Source organism: Ctenocephalides felis, unplaced genomic scaffold (assembly GCF_003426905.1).
Source record: "Ctenocephalides felis isolate EL2017-DRISC unplaced genomic scaffold, ASM342690v1 CF-g0.4_SCAFFOLD_00845, whole genome shotgun sequence".
NCBI lineage: Eukaryota > Metazoa > Arthropoda > Insecta > Siphonaptera > Pulicidae > Ctenocephalides > Ctenocephalides felis.
This window is the reverse complement of record NW_020536999.1, coordinates 41,997,254-42,023,299: the sequence shown is the minus strand read 5'-3', so window position 1 is coordinate 42,023,299 and position 26,046 is coordinate 41,997,254. Positions and strand designations below refer to the sequence as shown.

Here is a 26,046-nt window from a genome sequence, read left to right as displayed (position 1 = left end):
TCATACGAAAATGATTTCAATTCGTAGTTCTATTATCATTGCATATACGATTGTAATGTTAAAATTACGATTCAAACTTTGGTCACTCACTTGACATTTTAAGCCGCCGTTTTGATTCGGTTCAAAAAATTTCTCGTTGCTTTTTTGCGAAGAAAAACTATAAAAACCGAGTTGCTATCGTAAAATTTGAGGAAAATCGGAAAATCTAGAAAAAATTATATGAACACACTTAACCATTTAAAATATCATTTTATTCGTAATTTTATTCTCCATCTTTCGTACGAACAAAGTTTTTTCGTATCTTGTTTAGATAGTATAAGGCAATTTGTGTGATTATACACTTGTTGAAATGCAAAGTGTATATATATATATATACATATATATATATATATATATTTATATATATATATATATATATATATATATATATCGAAGTATGTGAATTTGGTGTTTATATATATTCTGATGAGTTATTTTGATTCGGGCAGTAACATCAAGTAAAATATTGTTTCAAATATTTCTGAACATATTCACATGTTTAGTATTGTTTCGAGTTTTATAATAGATAGTTGGTGCTTTTTATTTTTCAAAAATTAAATGTAATTGAAATAAAATATTAAATAATGTGTTAGTATATAATTAACTGTTTTGAAATTACACTGAAGATGAAGCCTCGAAACGTCTGTAATTATTAAATAAAGTTTGTGTTAAAAATCTGAGTGTTGTGTTGTTCATCTTTAACATTTAATATATATTTATAGTTCACTACTCCTGACAAGATATTACACATTTTCTAAATATTCGCCAGTTCATTATTGTAAAAATTATACTACTTTCAATTGTTTATATATATTTTATTGCAACATATTTTTAAAAAAATCTAATATATTTCTTATTCATTGAAATTCGTCCTATTTTAGAGTTTAAAATAGTATGAATCAACTTTGTCAATATTTTATTATGTCTTTTTATTTTTTGGTTGTCCTGAGCGATCGTATCCATTCAGTTCATTTGTAGAATTTTTGGCTATATAGGTGATGAAATCTTCCAATTTTCGTCCTCCCTATAGTAAACTTAATATATAATCTATAATTGTTAAATATTTTGTAGTATATTTCAGTTTAGTTTACCTTATATTTGATTGGTTCATGTTTCATATTTTTAGGTAACCAATATAAAGAGGGATAAAAATGCACTTCGTAAGTTTTAGGAATATCATTATTAGTCGCATCAATTTTTACTATTTCTACGTCTTCATCCTTCATCTTAAAGCATATAACATGTATTAATTATTCATCTTCTATTTACAATATTATTAATTATAAATTAGATCGGTAAAATGAAGTTTTAAAAATTGAAAGATCTTATGGATCTTTAAATAAATTTATAGATCATTAACCTAGCAGGTAAATTGATGTTGCACCCACCTTTATTGCTAATTCTTCATAGACCGGAGCCAATGATTTACAATGCATGCACCAAGGTGCATAAAATTGTAATAAAGTATCTCTTCCATTTTTGTATACAATTTCTTCAAAATTGTTTGCGACGGCCACTTTTACAGGACCATCATTATTCTGTGGAATAGGCTGAGATTTTAGAAAATCCGCTGCATCATTGTTTACGTTTTTTTTAAGATTTTCCCTGAAAAAGAATATAGGAAAAGATATATTCTAAAGAAAAAATGACAAAGCTATAAAATTAGGTAATAATGAGACTCGTTCAATTTGAACTTTACAATTTTAAGTTGAATACACATACTTATAATGTAAAATAAAGTTTTACTTCTATATATGCATAAGTTATAACCAAAACACAAAATAAAGTTTTACTTACTTTAATTTAATTCTCGAATTAGGATTATTATCTTCGTAATTGTGGTACAATGGCGTTGTGAATTTTGGTAATGCAAATGGGCATTTCGATCCTTTCGTATTATAATTCCAGGATACTAATAAATTATACGCCTTCTGTAAATTTAGATTTTCATACAAACTTTATTACTTAAACATTTTTATAATACTGATTTCAACTTTATCGCTTTACGAACCGCAAATTCCTCAGTTTTCCTATTGCTGGCCTCTTTAAATTTTTTAGTATAGTCATTTTGATAGCAGATATATGTTTTCATTAATTGCTTCACGTGCTTAACTTTTTGCCCAACTAAAGCGTCTAATATAAGGTCCATATTGTATAATATAATCCAAATTTAGAAAACTTAACCAGTAAACATTATTTATAATAAAAATTAAAAATAATAAAAATATGTCATTTTTTTTTTGTTTTTGCATCATTGCCCGACAAAATTGATGAGATTGACAATGCAAAATTCACGTAAAAAAAATTAAAAACTAAAGCCCATTATTCAGAATTCAATAAATTTACAGTTTTAAATCAAATTTCTCACTTATTTAATAATGGATATTTTATATCGTCGGTTTGTTAGTTCGACAATTCACAATAATGGCACAAAAAACTTAATAAAATTATTTTCAATCTCACTTAACCCAAAATCTAACCATAATGCATTTATAAAAACTTGTACCAGGTTTAATAAAAATAATCCGGTAAAAATTAAAATAAATTTATTGCTTCTATCATATTTTTTTTTAACTCTTTCGTTTAAAGTATTATCCATTGAAATTTATGTTTATTGATCATTTATATAAAAAGGGCGATCCTTTTATAACCCGGATTTGATTAGTTGCAAATATCTCAATATTTTTTCTATTTAGGTCAGACATCACTGTTCAATGATGAATTATTTAGCACCAAGCTCAAAGAATAATTCTTTCAACATTTCAAAGTTTGGAGGACAACTTTTGAATAATTGTGATCTATTTGAAAAATCTGATTGCAGGTCGATGTAAGTTTCACTTGAGTTATCAGACTTTTTAAAATTAATCTGAATGAGATTCTGTTGAATAGTTTCGTTAAAACTATTTTTGATATTATTTTTATCACAGATCAAGAAAGATTAAAAAATCTAAACCAGTCTTTAAATTCCAACGTATACCAGAATTGAATTCGGGTTCAGTAAAAGAAGCAGAAGCAAATAATTTTGACGAACTTGTTTATAAGAATCATAAGGACACTTTGGTCGTATTTTATGCTTTCTGGTGCAGACGTTGCAAGATGTTGGCACCAATTTACGAAGAAGTTGGAAAAATGGTATTTATATAGAATATTTCTGTCCAAGAACTAAATTCAGGTTTTCCAAATATTTTGATAAAGATAGCAACAATTTTAAACCAAATATTGTGTAAGAAGTTAATTTTATTTGTGAATTTTTCAGATGAAAAATGAGGACGTAGATATTGTGAAAATCGACGCTACCAGTATTGATATTCCTAAAAAATTTAAAGTTTATTTTTATCCGACTTTGTATTGGTTACCCAAACTTTACAAAGAAAACCATATACGATATAAGGTAAATAATCATTAATCGCAATAAAACTAATCAATTTATGAAACTACTTATTTTGTAGGCTGGTATAAATACAATTGATCTAGTTAAATTTATCGCAGAAAATTCCACAAAGGAACTTAAAGGATACGATCGTCTAGGAAACTCTAAACATATAAAGCATTCAGATACCAAAAAAAATTGAATAAATATATATAAATCTATTGAAAATATATGTTGTGCAAGTTACTTTGACTAAGAATGTTCAAAATGAAGGAAAAAGAGAAATATCAGAATTAAAAATGCGCAAATATGAAATAATTACAAATTTTAAAAAAATCGCATGTTTATGTTGTAACTATCAATATTGTTATTCAAATATAAATTGAAATTTTTCAAAAATTGATTGAATGTTTGTAAACATTTAAAACATTTATGTTATATTTTAATAAATATGAGCAAAATTGTGTATATTTCAAATTCATGTAACTTAATATGTATTTTTAAATGGTGCTATTTACTAGTGATGTGCCAAGTCGAATCAAGTGATTCGAATCATTCGAATCAAGCCTTTAACGACTTGATTCGAATCAGATTTTACTTGATTCGAATCAACTCGCATCAAGCCGCGAAATATTTACTGTGATAAAATATGTATTAACACAAATTTTTCATAAATATAAAATTTTTCATAAAATAAATATAAAAAAATGTTTTAATTTAATTCAATATTATAATAATATAAAAAATAAATATCATAAATATAAAAAATAAATAATGAATTAAATCATGCGAGCCACCCGACTTTAATATGCTTAAATGTATCAGCCAACTCCAATCGTCTTTGTGTGACTTTAACCGCATTCATCGACTAACTATATCATCCGACTTCATATTACTCAAACCGAATCAAGCGGCGATATGAGTTGTTCCGACTTCATATGAGCCAACTCGAATCAAGCGGCGATATGAGTTGTTTCGACTTCATGACACAAACCGAATCAAGCAGCGATATGAGTTGTTCCGACTTCAATTCTGATTCGAATCATCCCGACTTCAAGCCGTTCGAGCGATATGAGTTAACCGTATGGGCGATACAATGCGTCGTCGTTCTTGCGTGTTTATTTATTTTACGGAGCGCTGAGAGCGATTTTATTCGTGAAATATCGATACCCAATTTTGATAATAATTAAGTGTTTTAGATTTTAAATGTTATCAGAATAAACCACTCGAAATTATGAAACGAGTTTTGGGAATCTTTCAATATAATTCTCTTTTGAAACAATTACTAAACACCAGAAAGTCAGTAAATAATATGTTAACTTCTGATTATGTAAGTAATGGCAAATTCACATTAATGAAATTAACTTTCAGCTCTCAGTTTAGATGCGATCCTTTACTGATTACATAGTAAAATAAACAATCGACCCATGATTCCAAATATTATTTTATATGCTTTAGTGATGCAAATTAATTTGAAGATATGTTTTAGCCGTCCTCAAAATTATATCATTTTTTAATAATTTTCAGAATATACTTTTTGATAGTGATTTATGTTTACAATTTCTACTTTGTCGGTTACATTGGTTAAACTGACAATTTTGATTATAAATTTGGATCACTTTTACTAAATTAATACATCCATGATTTTTTTTTTGTCCATATATATACTTGATTCGAGTTGATTCGAATCATGATTCGAATCAGGTTTTTTTCTGATTCGAATCATTCGAATCGGGAATTTTTCGAGTCGGCACATCACTACTATTTACTATGAAAGTTGGAAATAGAATACGTTTCATTGTTCCTATTATTTAATTCCCAAATGCAAATGCAAATAACAAGTGCACTATTTATAGTACTGCCATATATTATATATTTTAATATTTTGTATTAAAATATTTTAATAAAAGAAAAATGTATGAAAAATGCAAACAAAGAATTTAGGCACATTTTTAAATAATACGTACCTATATCACTTTTGAGTGTACGTATTTTTTTCTATCCCAAGATAAATGTAAAATATATTTTAATAAAGTTGTAGTAATATTAGTTTAATTAAATATTTATATTTATTATTTTGACGAACATAGTTTATAAGTATTACTTAATATTACATATTTTTGTCACTTTGCGTTAGTAAAAAAAAATACCTAATACTCTTTCAATTTTTTTGTAATATTTTACATACAGATGAAACTGTAGTAATTTCTCTAAACAAGTCAATTTTTAATTGTTCATGGATTTTGAAAAATAATACTTACCTTATAATTCTACTATAAACCGAAGCATGTATTTCTCCCGTTACTTTCTCAAAATTAGGAGAAATCATGGCATTATTTATTTACTATCCACAATTCCGATTCAATTTTTCATTCTCATCAAAATAAGATATCATATCTGACATATAAATAACTACAGTATATCTCAAGAAAGTTATTCGTTACGTCTGATGTCCATCAAAATCAATTACTGTTCCTGGACTTATCGGTTTTCTAAATTGCCTGTCACATCCAGTAATAATTATATTACTGTTGATCCTGGTTGGAGAATTATAGTAAACTGGAAGGTCAAATATTGATTTTCAACTATATAAAAATATTAATAGATTTAGCTTCTGCTATTTTATTTCTTTTGATTGTAAGTGCTATAAATTTTTATACAATATAGAGGGATATAAAAATTATATTTGTTCTAAAAAACTTGAAGAGAGCTTTTTCATCGAATATTTAAAAGTTTCCGATAAAATAATTATGTATTTTGAATTTAATAAACTGTATATTTTAATTGGTTTTCGACTTTTGAACAAGTTTAATAAATATTTTATTGCCATTACACGAACGAGTTGTTCTCAGTAGTTAGGCTTTTTTATCTCTATGTTACATATTAGGACAATATTATATACACCAAATTTGAAAAACCAAAAGGCGGCTTTAATACACAATATTAATCAATTGCCAATAATTTAACATAGATCATTACGTTTTTAACATAAAGTTAATAATTATCACTTTGTCACCAAACAGTATTACAAATAGAGACTATATGATATATACATCACTATGTAAATCTAATATATATTTATTTACTATTAATACCACAGGTCCACAGAAAAAGTTGTTTGTATTGGGTATGGCATTTGTTTCCTTGTTGAATGAATCTATACACAATAATGGTAAATGGGAAAAACATGATTAAATTAAAAAAAAACTTGTATATTAAAGTAAATTGTATATTAAGTAACATTCTTGTATATGATAATTAAAATCTTATAATTTATGTCGTTCAATTAAATGATTTAATAAGTTTTTTGGTAGATTGCAGCAGTAATTTTCAAGCATATCACATATTCAATTGCAAGTATGTTTGCAGATTACTGCTGAATTATACAAAAAAACTCAACGGATCATTTAATTGAAACTCTATAGTCATTTAAGGCAAAAATGGCCAGAAATTAAGATTTTAATTATGGTGGAAAAGAATTACTAGATCGAAAAATTTGTCGTTTTATTTTTTTTTTGCCATTTGACCCCCGATTATAACTTTAGAGTGTAGTTAAGCGGTAAAAACTACATTAGAAAGCATATGCCACATATCCAATAAGGACAACATTTTGTGCACCTGTATAGTTGATGTTATAATAATAGGCAAATTTGTCCTATTCATTGTAATACAAAGGGCTGCTAAGTTAATTTTAAATATATCACATGTTGTTAAATATTTTGGCTTGCATAGTTCGAGTATTAGAACATTATTTAAGGGGGTATTCTACTGTAGAGGCATGAATTTCGCCCGGACTTTGAAGCGCTGTATAAAGGAAACAAATAATATTTTTACTATCGATTTTTTTATCATTTGTTTATTGATATTTTATTATTACATAAAAAAAATTATTAAAAAAAATTAGAATTCACAAAGTTATGAGCAGTGAAAGTTGGCGCTCAAAAAAAATGAGGGTGTCCTGGCGTGCATGATTCCAACCCTCCTGGTGATCCAAAACATAAAAAATAGATGGATTTTTAATTATTATAGATGCCGCTATCGTATGAACCTTGGATAAGTTAAAAAAAAATTGTTGAATGGCGGCAGTTTGAAAAAAAAATTTTTTTTCATGTTTTTTTTAACAATTTCGAATTTTTTAAAAATACTAAATGAAAAGTTATAGTTTTATGCAAGGTCCATGCGATAAAGCGATGTATAGAGAAGATCTTCTCCAAATTTGAAGTAAATCGGTTCATCAGAACTTGCGATATCCTTACCGCCAGCTCGAAAAAAGTAGTTCCGAGAAAAACGCGTTCAAAGTTTTGATTCTCGGTCGGACCCGAACCGAGGCCACGTCACTAAAATGGATATAACTCAGGAAATAATAGTAATTTTGAAAAATCCTTTTAATGACATATTTTTTTAATAACTAAACTTTGAAAATATGAAAAAAAAAATTTCGATTTTTTCAAAATTCTACAGTAGAATACCCCCTTAAGTTTACAGTTAAAGAAAAATCAATCATTCAAAAATAAATTGAATTTCTCAATACCTGGCTAGAGCAAATTTTTACATTTTATATCACAATTTACTTGTTAAATATATAAAAAATTAGAGATAAAGTAACACACATAGAATTTTATTTATCTTTTTCACGGAAATGATAAGTATAGTGCAAACTCCAAGATAAAGAAATATTTTTTTGGTTTTGAATTTCAATTTCTTTGGATTACGGATCTGAAATATAAATTCATATATTATATGATATATTTCAGATTGAATCAGTTATAGTCCAGTCATTTGGTCGTTTTGCCGGTACAGTACTCCGGGAATTCTGAAAACTGGTAATCTTATAGATTTCGAGGTCTCTTTACAAAAATCAACTTTGCCACCTCAAATTTGAACGGCAAGTCGCTGCCATATTGAAAAAATGGCGTCAAAAAACAGCTTTTTTAAAATATATCCTTTCTGGCTCATTCTACGATAAAAGTATTTATGTACGAATTAAACTAGAGAAAATTTCCTACAATTCTTTAGAAAACCGTTTTTTTGTAAAATTGATAATTTGAGAGTACGGCCGCCTCAAAGTCTTTGCTGCTCTCGCCGTAGTATCAAATCTCTCCATATATGACAGCACTTTGAACTTGACCACATTTCTTCTAATAAATAAATATTTTCAATGTTAAATTAAGCGAATAAGATCTAGAAATAAAATAATTCAAATATTTTTCTGTTTTTTGCTGATTTTTTAACACTTCAAGCTACTTACTTATAGCTACTATGCCATTGAAGTGTTAAAAAATCTGCTAAAAAACAGAAAAATATTTGAATTTTTTTATTTCTTGATCTTATTCGCTTAATTTAACATTGAAAATATTAATTATTAGAGAGAATATGGTCAAGTTCGAAGTGCTGTCATATATTGAGAAATTTGATACTACGGCGAGAGCAGCAAAGACTTTGAGGCGGCCGTACTCTCAAACTATCAATTTTACAAATAAACGGTTTTCTAAGGAATTGTAGGAAATTTTATCTAGTTTAATTCGTACATAGATACTTTTATCGAAGAATCAGCCAGAAAGGATATATTTTAAAAAAGCTGTTTTTCGACGCCATTTTTTCAATATGGCAGCAACTTGCCGTTCAAATTTGAGGTGGCAAAGTTGATTTTCGTAAAGAGCACCTCGAAATCTATAACATTACCAGTTTTCAGAATTTCCGGATTACTGTACCGGGAACAGCCTTTTTTTACACCAAATGACTGGACTATTATAAAAACATTAATCTTACCGATATCAACCATATACTATCATTTACGTTGCATGTTCCCTAGCCGTCAACGCCAACGCTTCCGCATGGCGCCTCGCTTTTAACCTCAGATCTGCGATACTGGAGTTCTTGCTGTGAGCTGCGGCCAAAGCGGCGAGACCGAGAGGATATTGCGGCGGACAGAAGACTGACACCGCCGCCGTACCCGTAGCTCCTGGAGGTGCAACTGTGGAGGTTCCTCTGGTACTTCCGGCCGCAGCAGCTGCTGCTGACATTGCGGCTGCTGCCGCTGCATACTGAGGTAAAAGAAACTTATTGATACTTATGTAACAATTAAAAAATGTGATGGCAAAACTAAAACTTACAATTACTTCAGCCAAAAGGCTCTCCATGGTCAAAGTAAAATTAATCAGTATTTGAATTAATAGACCATATTAAATAAAAAATGTCTTGCATTTATATCATTTATACTTGTTTATCTATGATTCATATCTTATTTTTTTGTGTTTGTTTTAACTTGAAAATAAATCCGATTTTAAAATTGAGAACTCACAAATATAATAATTTACCATGGCTTACTTCGTACAATTATCTCAAATAATTGGAAACTCACCAAAATACCAAAAATAATTATCATTAATAATTGTATCAGTCCATCAATAAATAAATGTATTAACGAATAAATTAAATAAAAATAGAATAAATATTCAATTGAGTTTAGCATTTGTTTTGTATATATTAATACTGAACGGTAAAGCTAAAACTTAATTTGGGCAATGCGTTCTAATATATATTGTGATATAATTATGGTAATAAATAACCCAACTTTCCAGTTTTGGGGACTTAGCATATCACTCGGCTGAAGGTAATGCAATACCGGTATACCGGTATACCGAATTACCGGTAAACCGCCCGAATTTTCGGCGGTATTTTTACCTATATTTATCCCAAAAATACCGGTATTTTCGGTATTTTTACATAAGCGCTATTTGATACATAATACACTAAAGTTTAAATTTCTCGGAACAAATTTATCTTTAAATTCCAAAATCGCATAAACAGCTATATCTTCAAGTGATTCTAAAAGATAAACAAATGTCAAATATTATCTCAACACGTCATTAAACGGAATATTTATTGCTTTACTCAGGGCTTCATATCGTGTTACAGTAAATAGAATTGGACTGATAGATAATGATGTATGTTTCATCTTTTGTAAAAATGTAGCGGTTTTTTAAGTGATATTTGCGCCAAAATATTTTATAACATACGTAATCTTTATTTTTTTCTAATTTTATACATAATAATTATGATAATTACTAAATATTTTTGCTTCTTATTACAATTATAAAATATTATTTTTCGAAAACGTTTTGAAGTTTCGCATTCACACATTGTTTTAAGTAACAATACTCAACAATTATAGTAACTTATTATTTATCTCGACAAAGTATCCGGTCTTAAATTAGTGTAGAAAAATTTTTTTTTTAAAAAGTTTATTACAGTTTATTATAATAATGTAGTATGATCTTTTATGAATTTTTGGTCTTTCTTACTCATAAGTTTGTTTTTGGCGAAAAGTACTCAATATACTCGATAGTGATAATGAATTAATTAAATTGGATATACTTTTTTTAAATTATTATTTAAAAAACTTATTGTTTTATTGTTTAGTTGAATATAGTTGTAGTTGTATATACATTTTTTATATTTGTACTAGTAACTGGTTACGTTTGTTTAAGATAAAAAAAAATACCGGTAATTTACCGGTATTCCGGTTTTAAAATGAAAAATTACCGAAAAACCGGTATTGAAATTTTCCATCGGTATTGCATTCCCTACTCGGCTGTCTCTTCTGGCTCTGAGGCACTCGACAGTTTGTATACATAAGGGCTCAGTTCGTATTGAAGCGTCAAACAGAATAGGAATATACCAAAGATGAGCAACCTCCGGCCCGCTGTTGGATATTATAATTATTTTTTTGTATATTTACACTATAATTGATAAAGCAGAATCCGGGTTTTATGACTGTCTTCAATATCATGGACATATTTGATTGGTTGTTATACCAGGTCATATTTGATTGGTTGTTATACCAGTGGCTGCCTTACTATAATGGTTGCTATACAATACTCACGATGTTTATTTAATTTTCTCTTACCTGATGTGCAGCAGTTATCAAAGCCGGATCAAAAGCCGTAAAAGGCGGTGGAAAAACTCTGGGTCCTGAAGCGTTTAGTCTATCAAATGCCGTAGGTGCTGATGAAGTACTATTTGCTCTCAAAGAAGAAGGTACGTTCACATAAGGCGCCACTCTGCAAGGCTCTAACGGAGTGGAAACCGGCGGACTGCTATGCGAACTCAGCATAATTCCTGCTTTACGATAAAAGAAAATTTATGCAAATAATAATATATCAGTTTTATTATAAATTTTAAAAATAAAATAATCAAATAAGTGTGGGAGTTGTAGTAATGGATATGAAAGTATAAACTCCCATCGTATAAAAATATATAAATTTTATTCATTATAAAATATTACTGATATGAAAAATATAAATGACAAGTCATATTGTTTTTTCTCTCCCTGCCCAGTGTTGACCTCACATTTAAAAAAAAAAATACAGGGAAACACGTTATAAAAATATGGTAGGAAAGCAGATAATAGCTGTATTTTGTTACTAGTCAATTAGTAATTCCAATGTTTCGTCGGCAGATCCACCGTATGGTAGGTAATTCGACCTTCCATCATCTCCATACTCTGCATAAGATTCTGAATAAAAATTATGTGAAACTTTCAAGATTCAGCTTCGATCTAATTGGTATTAGTTATATCAGAATTACTTAATGTTTGGAATGCGTTATTTATGGGTACAGTTTCCATTTCTGCAGGCGTTGCATTCGTATCAGATGGGTTCTAATCAGAGAAAGAAGTTGGCTCTTTATCCAAATCAGGATCATTGGTTTCTTTAACATAATAGTCCAGAATTGTGGAGTCCAATAAATAATTTATGTCATTATTTTGTTTTGACTCGTCGTTGTCACCGATAATGGGAGGTAGCATCAAAAGACGATTTGTTGAGTTAACGGACAAGGAGAGGTTGAACTGCATTCCAATGAAAAGTTTAGTTTTTTGTCAGCAATAAACACTGAGGTCTGGGTATACCAAATGGGTAACCACGAAAGTCCGGTTCAGGTAGTAAGTGCGTTAACTATGATGATCCGGGGACTGGACGTACCTTATAAGTCGTCTCTGAAGACCAGTGATTATGGTGCTGCGTCAAAAACTATATTTCTTAAATCCTCGAAAAATAAAACTCCTTCTTTATCTTCATCTCCATCGTCGTGAGTCACCAATGTGGGTGTTGTAGTAATGGATATGAAAGTATAAACTCCCATCGTATAAAAATATATAAATTTTATTCATTATAAAATATTACTGATATAAAAAATATAAATGGAAAGTCCTATTGTTTTTTTTTTTTCTGTCATGACTAGCCTGCTTGATCCTCATATAAGGATGAATCAACCGTCGGTTACCATCTAAAAATACGACGTATACAGAAGTTTCAGCTCAACAGCTGAAGATTCTTACCGTTGTTAAATATGACTGTAGAAAATGCAAATAATTTTATGTGGAATTGGGATAGTATTTCACAATATTTTCAAAAAAAAAAAAATGGAATATATTTGTTTTCAAGGCAACGTTTCGTGTTCTAATATGTACCACCAGGTCTAAGTTCCGAGTTCCGGTTGAGGCTGCACGCGCTGTCTCGCACCGGACGACGACAAATCGGTCCCGCGGGGAATCATTTGATTTGATTGCAAAGTGCGCTCCTTTTTCATTCTTCCACCTAACACTAATGCTTGATAAAGTGAATCGCATACGGAAAATAACCTTGCACTTTAAGTTATTGCACGTACAAAATTTATCGCTAATTTTGTATGTTTTAATCTAATTAAGACATTAGACTAATTGAAGACTTCAAGCTAATACCACTCGAGAGATAACAAATATACAAAACTACGTATATCACAAATTTAATTTTTAATTTATTACAAATGGCATTATATTTTATGTATTTTTTTATTTTGAATATTTATAATATTGTGTCACAATAATATTTCATAAAATAATATTACAAACTTAGTGTTTAATTTTTATTATTGGTGGCGCCGCAATGAATATTTACATGTGTCGATAATAATGTAGTCACCATCTCGGGTTTGCAATATGTCAACCGAATTATTCCATTCTAATCGAGACTACCTGTCTCTTTCCTTCCAAAAAAAACTTTGACCTATGCTTCGGGTTCTATCCTGTTTGGGTCTATTCTGCTCGGGTTTAATTCAGTTTGGGTTCTATTTAGTTTGATTCGCTATCCAGTTCGGGTTCAGTCCAGTACGTTTTCAGTTCATTTCCAGTGCGTTATCAGTACGATTTCAGTTCGCTTTCAGTTAGATTCAGTTCGCTTCGAATTGATCTCTTCTGATGCAGTTTTCCTGACGTCTTTGCTTCAGTTTCGAAGTTTTGTTGAGTTTTTTATATTATTTAAAGTGAGGTCATTTTTAGTGTGTTATTATCTGAGAAGAAGAACGTTTTAGTTTTCAAATACAGTCCATTCAAAAATAATCAACGATTCCGGGGGTCTGATTATTTTAATCAAGACCACACCAATTATAATCAATCATATGTTTTAAATGACAATTTGTATGGCGATTAATTATAAAAACGTGAAGATTTTTGTAAAATATATCTCCGGTAAAGTTTTTTATTTGAACGAGTTCTCATAAGAATAACAAGAGTTGTAATTTTAAGCCTTCTTATTCCTGTACTCAGTATAAATTTGAAAAGTCTAGTTGCATAAATATCCGAAGAAAAGAGTCAATGTTTAACTTAATTAATTAAGTGAAAACCTCTTAGATTCCTTTGCTTTTATACAAATCCCACAGATTGAATTTAAGACAGACTAGAATGAATATTTCATCACTAATTAGCATAATTGTTTCTAAATGAGAATTATTTCGTTTAATTTATTTCTCAATTAAGAAATATTTTCTCGGAAAAGTAGCTAAGATATTATCAAATGAAATTAAATTAATTGAAACAAACTTTGTCACCAGAAAATATTGATTATCTTCTATTGAACATATATTCATAATACGAAAGAAATTATAGAAAGAATATTACTATATGACATAACACTCTAATTTTCCTAATGATTTTCAAATATATGTATTTAAAACATAATAAAAATATTGATCTTTATTATAAAGCCATTTTCATGTGTCGATAATAATATAGTCGCCATCTCGGGTTTGCAATATGTCAACCGAATTATTCCATTCCAATCCAGACTACCGGTCTTGTTCCTTCAAAAAAGATCTTTGACCGATGTGAGGTCAGATCGGGTCTAGTACGTTTTCAGTTCGCTTCCAGTTCCGTGTTCAATTCGCTTTCAGTGCCTTATCAGTAGATTTCAGTGCGTTATCAGTACGATTTCAGTTTGCTTTCCTTCTTTGGTTCAGTTTCGAGTTTCCTTCCGAGTCAGTCGATTTTAAAAGTTTCATTGAGTTTCCTTTTATTAGTTAAAGTGAGGTCATTTTTAGTTTGTTATTATCAGAGAAGAAGAACGTTTTAGTTTTCAAATACTATTCAAAAATAACCAGTGATTCCGGGGGTCTGGTTATTTTAATCAAGGCCACACCACATTTTGGCCCTTCGAGCTGGATCTCAATTAAGATTGAGAGTTTCTACAAGTATATATAATTGCATTTACCGGACATCAAGGTAAATACCTTTCTACTTCTAATAATTATTCAATTTTACGGGATGCACTAATAAACAAATTTCAAAATAATCGTTATCTGGGTATTAACTATTTAACACTTTGGGGACGGCTGTCCACCTCAGTGGACAAACATACTCTGTGAGTCACAGGCTATTTTATAAACAATGACTCAGTTTGCATCGAAAAGTTGAATAAATCACATATAGCAGTGATAAACAGTATTGTATTTTGAAAATAATTTTAAGTTATTTTAGTAGTATTTTTAGTCTTTTTCTTTGCTATATTGTCTTTTTTTAATATTTAAAACGACCGAGCGTTTTTAAATATGGCAAAACGACTGGTGAATTTTGTGAATTAAGCAGTAGTGAAGATGAGTTTCAAATAGACATTCATACAGACAAATTTTACGAAATTACTATTCGCACGGATGATAGTGATGAATGTGATGATGATATTATCCAACCAACAAAAAGAAGAAGAAGTTCGACAAATTAAATGAAGAGCGGAAAGACATTAGCGAATGTGTCGATTCTCCTTCAATAATCGAGTTTGACATACATCAACAAGCACCCCGACTACAAATACCAAGCAATATAAAACATCCAATAGATTATTTTACTTTATATTTTATAACATATAATAGAAATAATAAACCATTATGGTAGCAAAAAAATGACCAAATATACTGACTAATCAGTGGCATATTCTAAATTCTAAAAGAAAACGGATTGTATTGTCTGTTCTGACAGAAAAGCACCAGGAGGAAGACGGCGAACAACATTTTATAGTAAAATATGTCAAAATAAACCAGCTATGCATTTTGAAAATTGTTTTAAACGTCACCATTCTTTATAAAATGATCAAAAATAAATTAATATTATAAATGTATGTCCTTCAATGACCACAAATTTTTATCAAACAAATTGCATAACATACACAATGAAATCAAGTGCCGTCCCGAAAGTGTTAAAACAGTTAATGTCCTTCAAAACTGTAAACACGTTGCAGTTGCATAACTTTATTGAAAAATTTGAGACTGCTGTACAAGCATTAAATCAATTAAATGTTCCAGACGTATATGATTTTTTCCTAACATCGATCTCCCTATCAAAATTAGATACAAAATTACAGAGGAAAATTGAAAATTATTCTCAAGGCGAATATCCTTTATATAAAGAATTATTACAACTCATAAATAAAGTCCAAAAAGGTCAAAGTTATGTTTATGATTTTCGCGGAAGAGATACGAAACACAACACTTCTCATTCTTTTGTAACCAACACTGTCAAATCCCTTAAATGTTATTCATGCAACAAAAATCATAACATTTTCAAATGCTAACAATTTCTACAATTAAACATTAATGAAAGATTAATGTCGGCAATTAAAAGATTTAATCTCTGTTCTAATTGTCTGGGTCATACACGTAATAGTCCGTGCCATTCTAAGAAAACATGTCTGCTTGTAATACTAGACATGATACTTTATTACATTCTAACACTAGTGTTGACATTATAAAATAATGTCAAACCGATATTTCTTCCAAAAATTCTAAGCAGAATATTTCCGATCCCAATCAAAGTAATATTTTATGCGTTGTAAATGGATCAGATTTATCACATTATATGAACCTAATGCCGAACGCAACTGTTTACGTTTGAGCAACGATCGAGGCTCAAGTCATTTCTATAGGCAACTCTTTACAAAAAATTACGGACATGGCAAATTTTATTATGTTGAATCATTGTTCCTTTCAAATGTCTGTATGTGCCTGAAATTGTCAAACCACAGCCGACCATTAAAATTCCCTTCGATTTCATTAATAAATTTTTATTTTTACAACTGGCGGATAATAAATTTTTCATTCCTCAAACTGTCGATGGAATCTTGGGTTATGATGCATTTAATGCTATTATTTTATCAAATCACATAAAAACCGTCGATTCACCTATCGCGTTGGATACTAAATTGGGTTATGTAACAATGGGATCTATTCCAAAAGTTGCATCGCCTGATTCAATTTTGACAAATTTATGCACTATTGAACATGATTTCTTATCTAAACAAATGAAAACATTTCTTGAGTTAAAAGATGTATTTGACATGATTGTTTCGTAAAACGATTATTGCGAACAGTTCTATACATTCACCACAATACGGAATTTCGTGGACGTTATGTGGTTACATTACCATTCCGTGACAACGTTAAATTAAATTTTCAAATATCATATGAACTCGCGTATAAACGTTATTGTATTTTAGAACAAAAAATTTGTGAATCTTTTGAATTCCATAAACAATATGTATGATAGCAAAATTATAAATAATCACCAGTGGTGCTACATGCAAGTCTCATGGTAGTGACGTCTTCCAAATCTTGTATCTATTAAAGAATATAATATAATCATTTTCTATAATAGAAGAAAAATGAGATAAGCAGTATTATTAAAGCATGATACTGAGTAGCTATTATATATTTTAATCAAATTACAAGGCTACTGCTTTTCCTGTCAAGATTACTTAATATTGATTCTGACTGGTAAACATAGAAGCATTGGATATTCCTTCAAAATTTACTTAAATTACTTCCTAGATTCAATTAAGAATCAACATGTCATTTTTTCACCATCTCTCATATGTTATATTCTTTGCATAGTCTGACTTTTAGTTTATATATTTCAATTTATTTTGTAGTATTTAAAAGGTACCCTTTTCGCCCGGGGATGAAATGGTAACTCCATAATGAATATTTACATGTGTCGATAATAAAATAGTCGCCATCTCGGGTTTGCAATATGTCAACCGAATTATTTCATTCTAATCCAGACTAGTTCGGGTTCTATCCGGTTCGGGTTCTATCCGGTTCGGGTTCTATCCGGTTCGGGTTCTATCCGGTTCGGGTTCTATCCAGTTCGGGGTCTATCCAGTTTGGGGTCTATCCAGTTCGGGGTCTATCCAGTTCGGGTTCTATCCAGTTTGGGTCTGAATATCTGAATATCTGAATATCTGAATATCTGAATATCTGAATATCTGAATATCTGAATATCTGAATATCTGAATATCTGAATATCTGAATATCTGAATATCTGAATATCTGAATATCTGAATATCTGAATATCTGAATATCTGAATATCTGAATATCTGAATATCTGAATATCTGAATATCTGAATATCTGAATATCTGAATATCTGAATATCTGAATATCTGAATATCTGAATATCTGAATATCTGAATATCTGAATATCTGAATATCTGAATATCTGAATATCTGAATATCTGAATATCTGAATATCTGAATATCTGAATATCTGAATATCTGAATATCTGAATATCTGAATATCTGAATATCTGAATATCTGAATATCTGAATATCTGAATATCTGAATATCTGAATATCTGAATATCTGAATATCTGAATATCTGAATATCTGAATATCTGAATATCTGAATATCTGAATATCTGAATATCTGAATATCTGAATATCTGAATATCTGAATATCTGAATATCTGAATATCTGAATATCTGAATATCTGAATATCTGAATATCTGAATATCTGAATATCTGAATATCTGAATATCTGAATATCTGAATATCTGAATATCTGAATATCTGAATATCTGAATATCTGAATATCTGAATATCTGAATATCTGAATATCTGAATATCTGAATATCTGAATATCTGAATATCTGAATATCTGAATATCTGAATATCTGAATATCTGAATATCTGAATATCTGAATATCTGAATATCTGAATATCTGAATATCTGAATATCTGAATATCTGAATATCTGAATATCTGAATATCTGAATATCTGAATATCTGAATATCTGAATATCTGAATATCTGAATATCTGAATATCTGAATATCTGAATATCTGAATATCTGAATATCTGAATATCTGAATATCTGAATATCTGAATATCTGAATATCTGAATATCTGAATATCTGAATATCTGAATATCTGAATATCTGAATGAATATCTGAATATCTGAATATCTGAATGAATATCTGAATATCTGAATATCTGAATGAATATCTGAATATCTGAATGAATATCTGAATATCTGAATGAATATCTGAATATCTGAATGAATATCTGAATATCTGAATGAATATCTGAATATCTGAATGAATATCTGAATATCTGAATGAATATCTGAATATCTGAATATCTGAATATCTGAATATCTGAATATCTGAATATCTGAATATCTGAATATCTGAATATCTGAATATCTGAATATCTGAATATCTGAATATCTGAATATCTGAATATCTGAATATCTGAATATCTGAATATCTGAATATCTGAATATCTGAATATCTGAATATCTGAATATCTGAATATCTGAATATCTGAATATCTGAATATCTGAATATCTGAATATCTGAATATATGAATATATGAATATCTGAATATCTGAATATCTGAATATCTGAATATCTGAATATCTGAATATCTGAATATCTGAATATCTGAATATCTGAATTCTGAATATCTGAATATCTGAATATCTGAATATCTGAATATCTGAATATCTGAATATCTGAATATCTGAATATCTGAATATCTGAATATCTGAATATCTGAATATCTGAATATCTGAATATCTGAATATCTGAATATCTAAATATCTGAATATCTGAATATCTGAATATCTGAATATCTGAATATCTGAATATCTGAATATCTGAATATCTGAATATCTGAATGAATATCTGAATATCTGAATGAATATCTGAATATCTGAATATCTGAATATCTGAATATCTGAATATCTGAATATCTGAATATCTGAATATCTGAATATCTGAATATCTGAATATCTGAATATCTGAATATCTGAATATCTGAATATCTGAATATCTGAATATCTAAATATCTGAATATCTGAATATCTGAATATCGGAATATCTGAATATCTGAATATCTGAATATCGGAATATCGGAATATCGGAATATCTATCCAGTTCGGGTTCTATCCAGTTCGCTTCCAGTGCGTTATCAGTACGCTTTCAGTTAGATTTTGTTAGATTCCAATTGATCTCTTCTGATCCAGTTTTCTTTCCGTCTTCGGTTCAGTTTCGAGTTTCCTTTCGAGTCAGTCGAGTTTAGAAGTTTTGTTGAGTTTTTTTTATTATTTAAAATGAGGTCGTTTTTAGTTTGTTATTATCAGAGAAGAACGTTTTAGTTTTCAAATACATCCAAGAATAGCCAGCGATTCCGGGGGTCTGATTATTATAATCAAGGCCACACCAAATATAATCAATCCTATGTTTTAAATGACAATTTGTATTGCAATTAATTATAAAAACGAGAAGAATTTTGTGATTCAAAAATTATCTTTGATAAAGTTTTATATTTGAACGAGTTCTCAAGACTAACAAGAGTTGTAATTTTAAGACAAAATAAACCCTTTTTATTCCTGTCCTCAGGATTAGTTGGAAAAGTCTAGTTGCATAAATATCCGAAGAAAAGAGTCAATGTTTAACTTAATTAATTAAGTGAAAACCTTTTATATCCCTTTGCTTTTATACAAATCCCGCAGATTGAATTCAAGACAGACTAGAATGAATATTTCATTACTAATTAGCATAATTGTTTCTAAATGAAAATTATTTTGTTTAATTTATTTCTCAATTAAGAAATATTTTCTCGGAGAATTGACTCTGATATTTTCAAATGAAATGGATTTACAGACTGATTTAATGTATATATACATCTTCACAAGAATCTAATTAATTATTTTGTAATAGGCATAAATTTAAATGATAAAAAATGATATAAAGAGTATTATTTGTTTACGACTTAATAATTGAGCTAATGATTACAATTTATTAATCAAAATTAACTATTTTAAACAAAATAACACATAATATTAATCAAAACTTTTCCCTTTATTATAGAGAATTTCCTTACAATTACTAAAACGTTATAAACATTTCTAATTAATGGCTATAAAACGTTGAAAAAAAATTGAAACACCTATATTATATTATTATTAATAGTACGATTTAATATACGAGCATAAAATAACACTAAAATTTTCAAGAAATATTTATCAAACTAAATTTCTAAAAATTTTCAAAGCTTAAGATACAATTTAATTTCAATTGTTAATTTTGTAAAAACATTACTGACGATATCCGCGAATTATTTATAAACATAATCTTTGTAATAAGTTTACTACATTTATATATAAATTTTAATATATGTAGATACATTCATATTTAATTTTTTTAGTATTATTTTAGAACTTATATACTACTTTTTTTCTCTATATAGTAATTCTATCAAGAAATTCAAAAAACGAATCTGAATATTAACGACCTTACATTGTAACATTGTAAATTGTAACATTTGAGAAGTGATATGAAATGAAATCAAGTATTATTTTATGAGTCCTTGGGGAATAAATTTAGACCTCAGTGGAGGCAAGTCGCATCTCTCGGCTCGGATGTCTATTAATTATTAAAATTTGTTGCCGACTGTTGTGTACTCGAGCATCGTCTAACGCGAATCTGTTTAATGGCTTCTGCAACCATATTATTTGAATATATGACAGTTTAAGGAAGAAGTTTTCATTTTAATGCTTTTATAATGTGTCATAAATCTGTTTATCACAATTGCGACTGTATATGCAATTGCTATATGTGAAAACTATTTTTCTCATTATTTTGTATATTTTGCAATATTGTTGCACTTGAAATTGAATAAATTTGAATTGTAGGTAATTATATACTTTTTTGATCATTCAATTTCACAATTCATATGTTATCACAAATAATGAAATAATGGCATAAAATGGCATAGATAGAATATTTGATTGAATCACACTTTAATTGAGTTAATATTGGAGTTTAAATTCTTAAAGCAATAACAATAATAATAATTTTTATTACAAATATAAATAGATATTTTATATATTATATTTTTATTTTATGAAGAAATATTATGATAATCAATTTCAGATATAAATGTTTTACGATTGTATGTTTTTACTCACAAGCTTTGAAAAATGTAGACATATACATACATAGGTAGGGTAGGGCAAGGCACAAAGGTTCAATATGACCTTGACCAATTATATTGTGAAAATCAAACCAATTATATCACAACAAATAACACATATTATACAAAAAACCGTTTACGTTCAAATAACAAATACAAATTGGTCTAGTATTTCGTCAGAAATAATTATAAGCAGGATTGGAATGCCTATTGATTTAACTTATCCCTTGTAAAATTGTTTTTTTAACACAATTTACTTTTTTATTTACTATTTACTATTGTTTACACCTCTGCCAGATGATCTTTTTTACTCCACCCACATGTAATTATTTATAGAGGTTATATTTAAAAAAAACTGTTGAATTTAACTTAAAAATATCAATATATATGTTATAAAATTTAACACTTTGGGGACGGCTGTCCACCAGAGTGGACAAACAGCCTCTGTGAGGCGCAGGCTATTTTATAAACAATGACTCAGTTTGCATAGAAAAGTTGAATAAAATACATATAGCAGTGATCCACAGTGTTGTATTTAGGAAACAATTCTAAGTCATTTTAGTAGTAGATTTAGACCGAGCGCTTTTAAATATGGCAAAACGACGAATATGGTAAACTTTGTGGATTAAGCAGTAGTGAAGATCAGTTTCAAATAGACATTCATAGTTCATACAGACAAATTTTACGAAATTACTATTCGCACCGAAGATGGTGATGAATGTGATGATGATATTATCCAACCAACAAAAAGAAGAAGTTTGACAAATTAAATGAAGAACGCGGAAAGACATTAGCGAATGTGCCGATTCTTCTTCAATAATGGAGTTTGACATACATCAACAAGCACCCCGACTACAAATACCAAGCAATATAAGACATCCAATAGATTATTTTACTTTATATTTTACAAATGAATTATTAGACAATATAATAGAAAAAACAAACCATTATGGCAGCAAAAAAACGAACGAATATACTGACTAATCAGTGGCATATTCTAAATGTGAGAAAAAGGAATTGTATACTCTGTTCTGACAGAAAAGCACTAGGAGGAAGGCGGCGAAAAACATTTTATTGTAAAACATGTCAAAATCAACCAGCTATGCATTTTGGAAATTGTTTTGAACGTCACCATTCTTTATAAAATGATCAAAAATAAATTAATATAATAAATGTATGTCCTTCAATGACCACAAAATTTTATCAAACAAATTGCATAACACACACAATGAAATCGAGTTTACAGCCGGTACAGAAGATTGTTTTGAAACCGGTGCCGTTCCGTAAGTGTTAAATAACGTAGATTTGAAAATTATATTAGGTCTCGTAAATTAAAGTGCTTACGACCAAAAGAATCAAGATGCTGGCTCATTATACATCTTTTTTACTCTGCTTCCAATTATTGTTAATAAAAATTCTTAACTTTATTTGTTTTTGAGATATCGAAAATGGACCCTATACATAGTATTTCAAATGTCCATGAATCGAAAAACTGTTGCCTGTACGTGAATAAAATATTTGACGATGAAGGGCCGGGCACACTCTAAATTCGATTAAATTAAATATCTTCCGAGTTAATCAAATAAATGGATATGGCAGTTTCGGATGTTGTGACTGCAAATGTACGGGAACGATCTCCGTAAAGTGTTGCCTCATGATGCATAACGCACAAATGTGCGTAAGGGTCGCGACCACCCCGCAAAGGCAATTTGTTGCAAAGTCAGTTTATTTGATTAAAAAAAAGAGAAACATATCGTGAGGCATTAAATTTTTAACAATAGTTCTGTGAATTATTTACGTATATCATATGAAAGTTATGTACTATTTTATAAGTTTTATCTTGTAGATTTTTTATCATTTTCTAAATCAAATATATACATGATTAGAATTGGTAAATAATGAGAATAAGGGTTAAACAATTAAGTAAAAATTAAATAAAACAAAACTTACTTTATAATATTATTTGTATTATAAGCAATATTATTAGAAAATTTAATTTAGCAATTGATCTCAAATAATAAATGGTTTATATGTATTAATGAAATGTATAAACTAGTGAAATAAAATAGAACTTCTTATATATTGGGTAGAGTGGGGCTCAAAGGTTTTTTTGGTTGTTAGCACTGTTGTGTAATTGTCGAGACCTTAGTATAATTTGTAAGTCTACGTTATTTATTTATTTTATAATATGTATTGCTATTTTTCATTCAATAGTTTTTTTTTATTACTTTCATATGAGCTTACATGTGGGTGGTGTAAAAAGGTCCAACTGAACCTTTACTCTAGCGAAGGTGTTTACAATAAAAAATAGTGAATAAAACAGTAAATTAAATTAAAAAAACAATTTTGCAAAAGATAAATTAAATAAATCGTTATTCCAACTTGGCTGAAAATATTTCTGACAAAATATCTGATCAAAGTCATATGCAGTGTAATTTCTGTGAAAATGTACTCATAATATTTATCTGCGTTGGTTGAACAATGCAACTATTATTTCGTAAAATCCATATGAAATTAAAAATAAGACATTGGGTCTATTAGGCTGACTCAATTTACTCCACATATGGGCTAAAAAGGGACAGATGTTTTTTTTTAGAAAGATAGTGCAAAGAGACATTTTTACAATTGGTAATGAACTAGGAATTTTGCTGAACAGAGTTTGTTAAATCATATTAAATTGTTATTAACTTCCCGTAGGGCAAGTTATAGTAATCGCAAAAAAATCAAAAATGAAAATTTTTATATATCTTTACGTTTCAAAGGTTTCTGAACATTTTAGCATACCTTAGAAAAAATGGATGCATGTGTGTGTGTGTGTATGTATGTATGTGTGTGTATGTGCGGATACAAATTTTCGTCGACGATTTTGGGAACACGGATCAACCGATTTGAATAATTCAAAAAACATTCGATTCGTATTGATAAGGAGACGTGCTGATTAGTTTTTGGCGAAGGCAGGTCTAGCCGTTCCAAAGATACGGCTCAGTTTTTAAGAGAACGGAGCGTCCGATTTGAATAATTCAAAAAGCATTTCACTTGTATTGACAAGATGAAGAATCGATAAAATTTTCATGAAGGTAGGTCTAGCGGTTTCGGAGATATGGAGGAAAAAGTAAAAAAATGAGCCATTTGGCGGTCAAAAATGATCATTAGACATATGCACATCAAATTATCAGATATTTTATAGAGATTTTAACAATAAGTATACATTTTGTTAACATTCCTATGGGTTCCGTACCAATGCTTATGCGTTATACAGCGACGCGGCGCTTACGCGCTTTATATTTTGTCCCTATGCAGTTAAAGCAGTACGATTGCTTTGAAAAGAAAGTTCAGATCTTCCACAATATGTTAAAATAAAGAAAAAAAAAATTTTTTTCAAATAAAAAAATTAAAAAATAATTTTTTTTTTCAAAAAAAAGTAATTTTTTGTCCAATTTATAGTTTCTCAAAAATCTTATTTTTTCAAAGTAAATTTTTTTCAAAAATGTTAATCGTTTTTAAAAAAATAATAATTTTTGGTACGGAAAGTCCCAGCAATTTGCCTTAAGGCACGATGCCTTAATTGCCTTAAGACGGAATTCCACTTACAGCTAGTTGTTTTATAATTCAGATTGTTGGTCAGATCTGATCAGATTACCGGTCAGATCCGTTGAAAAATTAGAATATTGTCACTTATACAAATGAAATGTGAATTTTGTTACTTATACAAACATGTATTACAAAGTTTAGCAAGTTAGAAATTTATGAAACTTGTTTTAGCAAATTATCTCAATTAAAATAATGCGAAAACCTTAAAAATTAACTACTTTCTAGCTTTAAATTAATAAATTCTCTTACTGTACGATTGAATAAATTTTTCTGGTAATATTTTGTACAAATCTCATTTCCATTAAACGTTGTCGATCTCAAACGCAAACCTTTGCTTTTTCGTCACGTACATCCACGGCATCGGTTATTTACAGTAAATAGGATTAGATGCACGCCAATCAACTGTTTGGCGCAAATTCGATAACCGACTTCTGTTTACTCGACAAATTTACAATATATATTTTTTACAGTCTATTTAATGCC

At 28.9% G+C, this 26,046-nt stretch overlaps 3 protein-coding genes across 3 annotated transcripts in view; 1 reads left to right on the top strand and 2 right to left on the bottom strand.

Annotated features, from left to right (window-relative positions):
- Positions 1-958: 958 nt before the first annotated feature.
- Positions 959-2,188, bottom strand: LOC113383426 (protein disulfide-isomerase A3-like). Its single transcript, XM_026621696.1, has 5 exons — positions 2,051-2,188; positions 1,837-1,970; positions 1,428-1,644; positions 1,131-1,265; positions 959-1,063 (listed from the first exon to the last, which is right to left on the bottom strand). The coding sequence occupies exons 1-5, from the start codon at positions 2,186-2,188 to the stop codon at positions 959-961; spliced, it is 729 nt and encodes a 242-aa protein (XP_026477481.1).
- A 568-nt stretch (positions 2,189-2,756) lies between these two features.
- LOC113383415 (probable protein disulfide-isomerase ER-60) lies at positions 2,757-3,611 on the top strand. Its single transcript, XM_026621686.1, has 4 exons — positions 2,757-2,866; positions 2,973-3,171; positions 3,296-3,430; positions 3,489-3,611. The coding sequence occupies exons 1-4, from the start codon at positions 2,757-2,759 to the stop codon at positions 3,609-3,611; spliced, it is 567 nt and encodes a 188-aa protein (XP_026477471.1).
- Positions 3,612-9,201: 5,590 nt separating this feature from the next.
- Positions 9,202-26,046, bottom strand: part of LOC113383404 (short stature homeobox protein 2-like) — a 28,737-nt gene continuing 11,892 nt past the window's right edge. Inside the window, exons 4-6 of the mRNA XM_026621675.1 lie at positions 11,319-11,530; positions 9,405-9,453; positions 9,202-9,344 (exon numbers count right to left, since the gene is read on the bottom strand). Of these exons, the coding sequence (XP_026477460.1) occupies positions 9,202-9,344; positions 9,405-9,453; positions 11,319-11,530 (404 nt within the window). The remainder of the gene's footprint in view (positions 9,345-9,404; positions 9,454-11,318; positions 11,531-26,046) is intronic.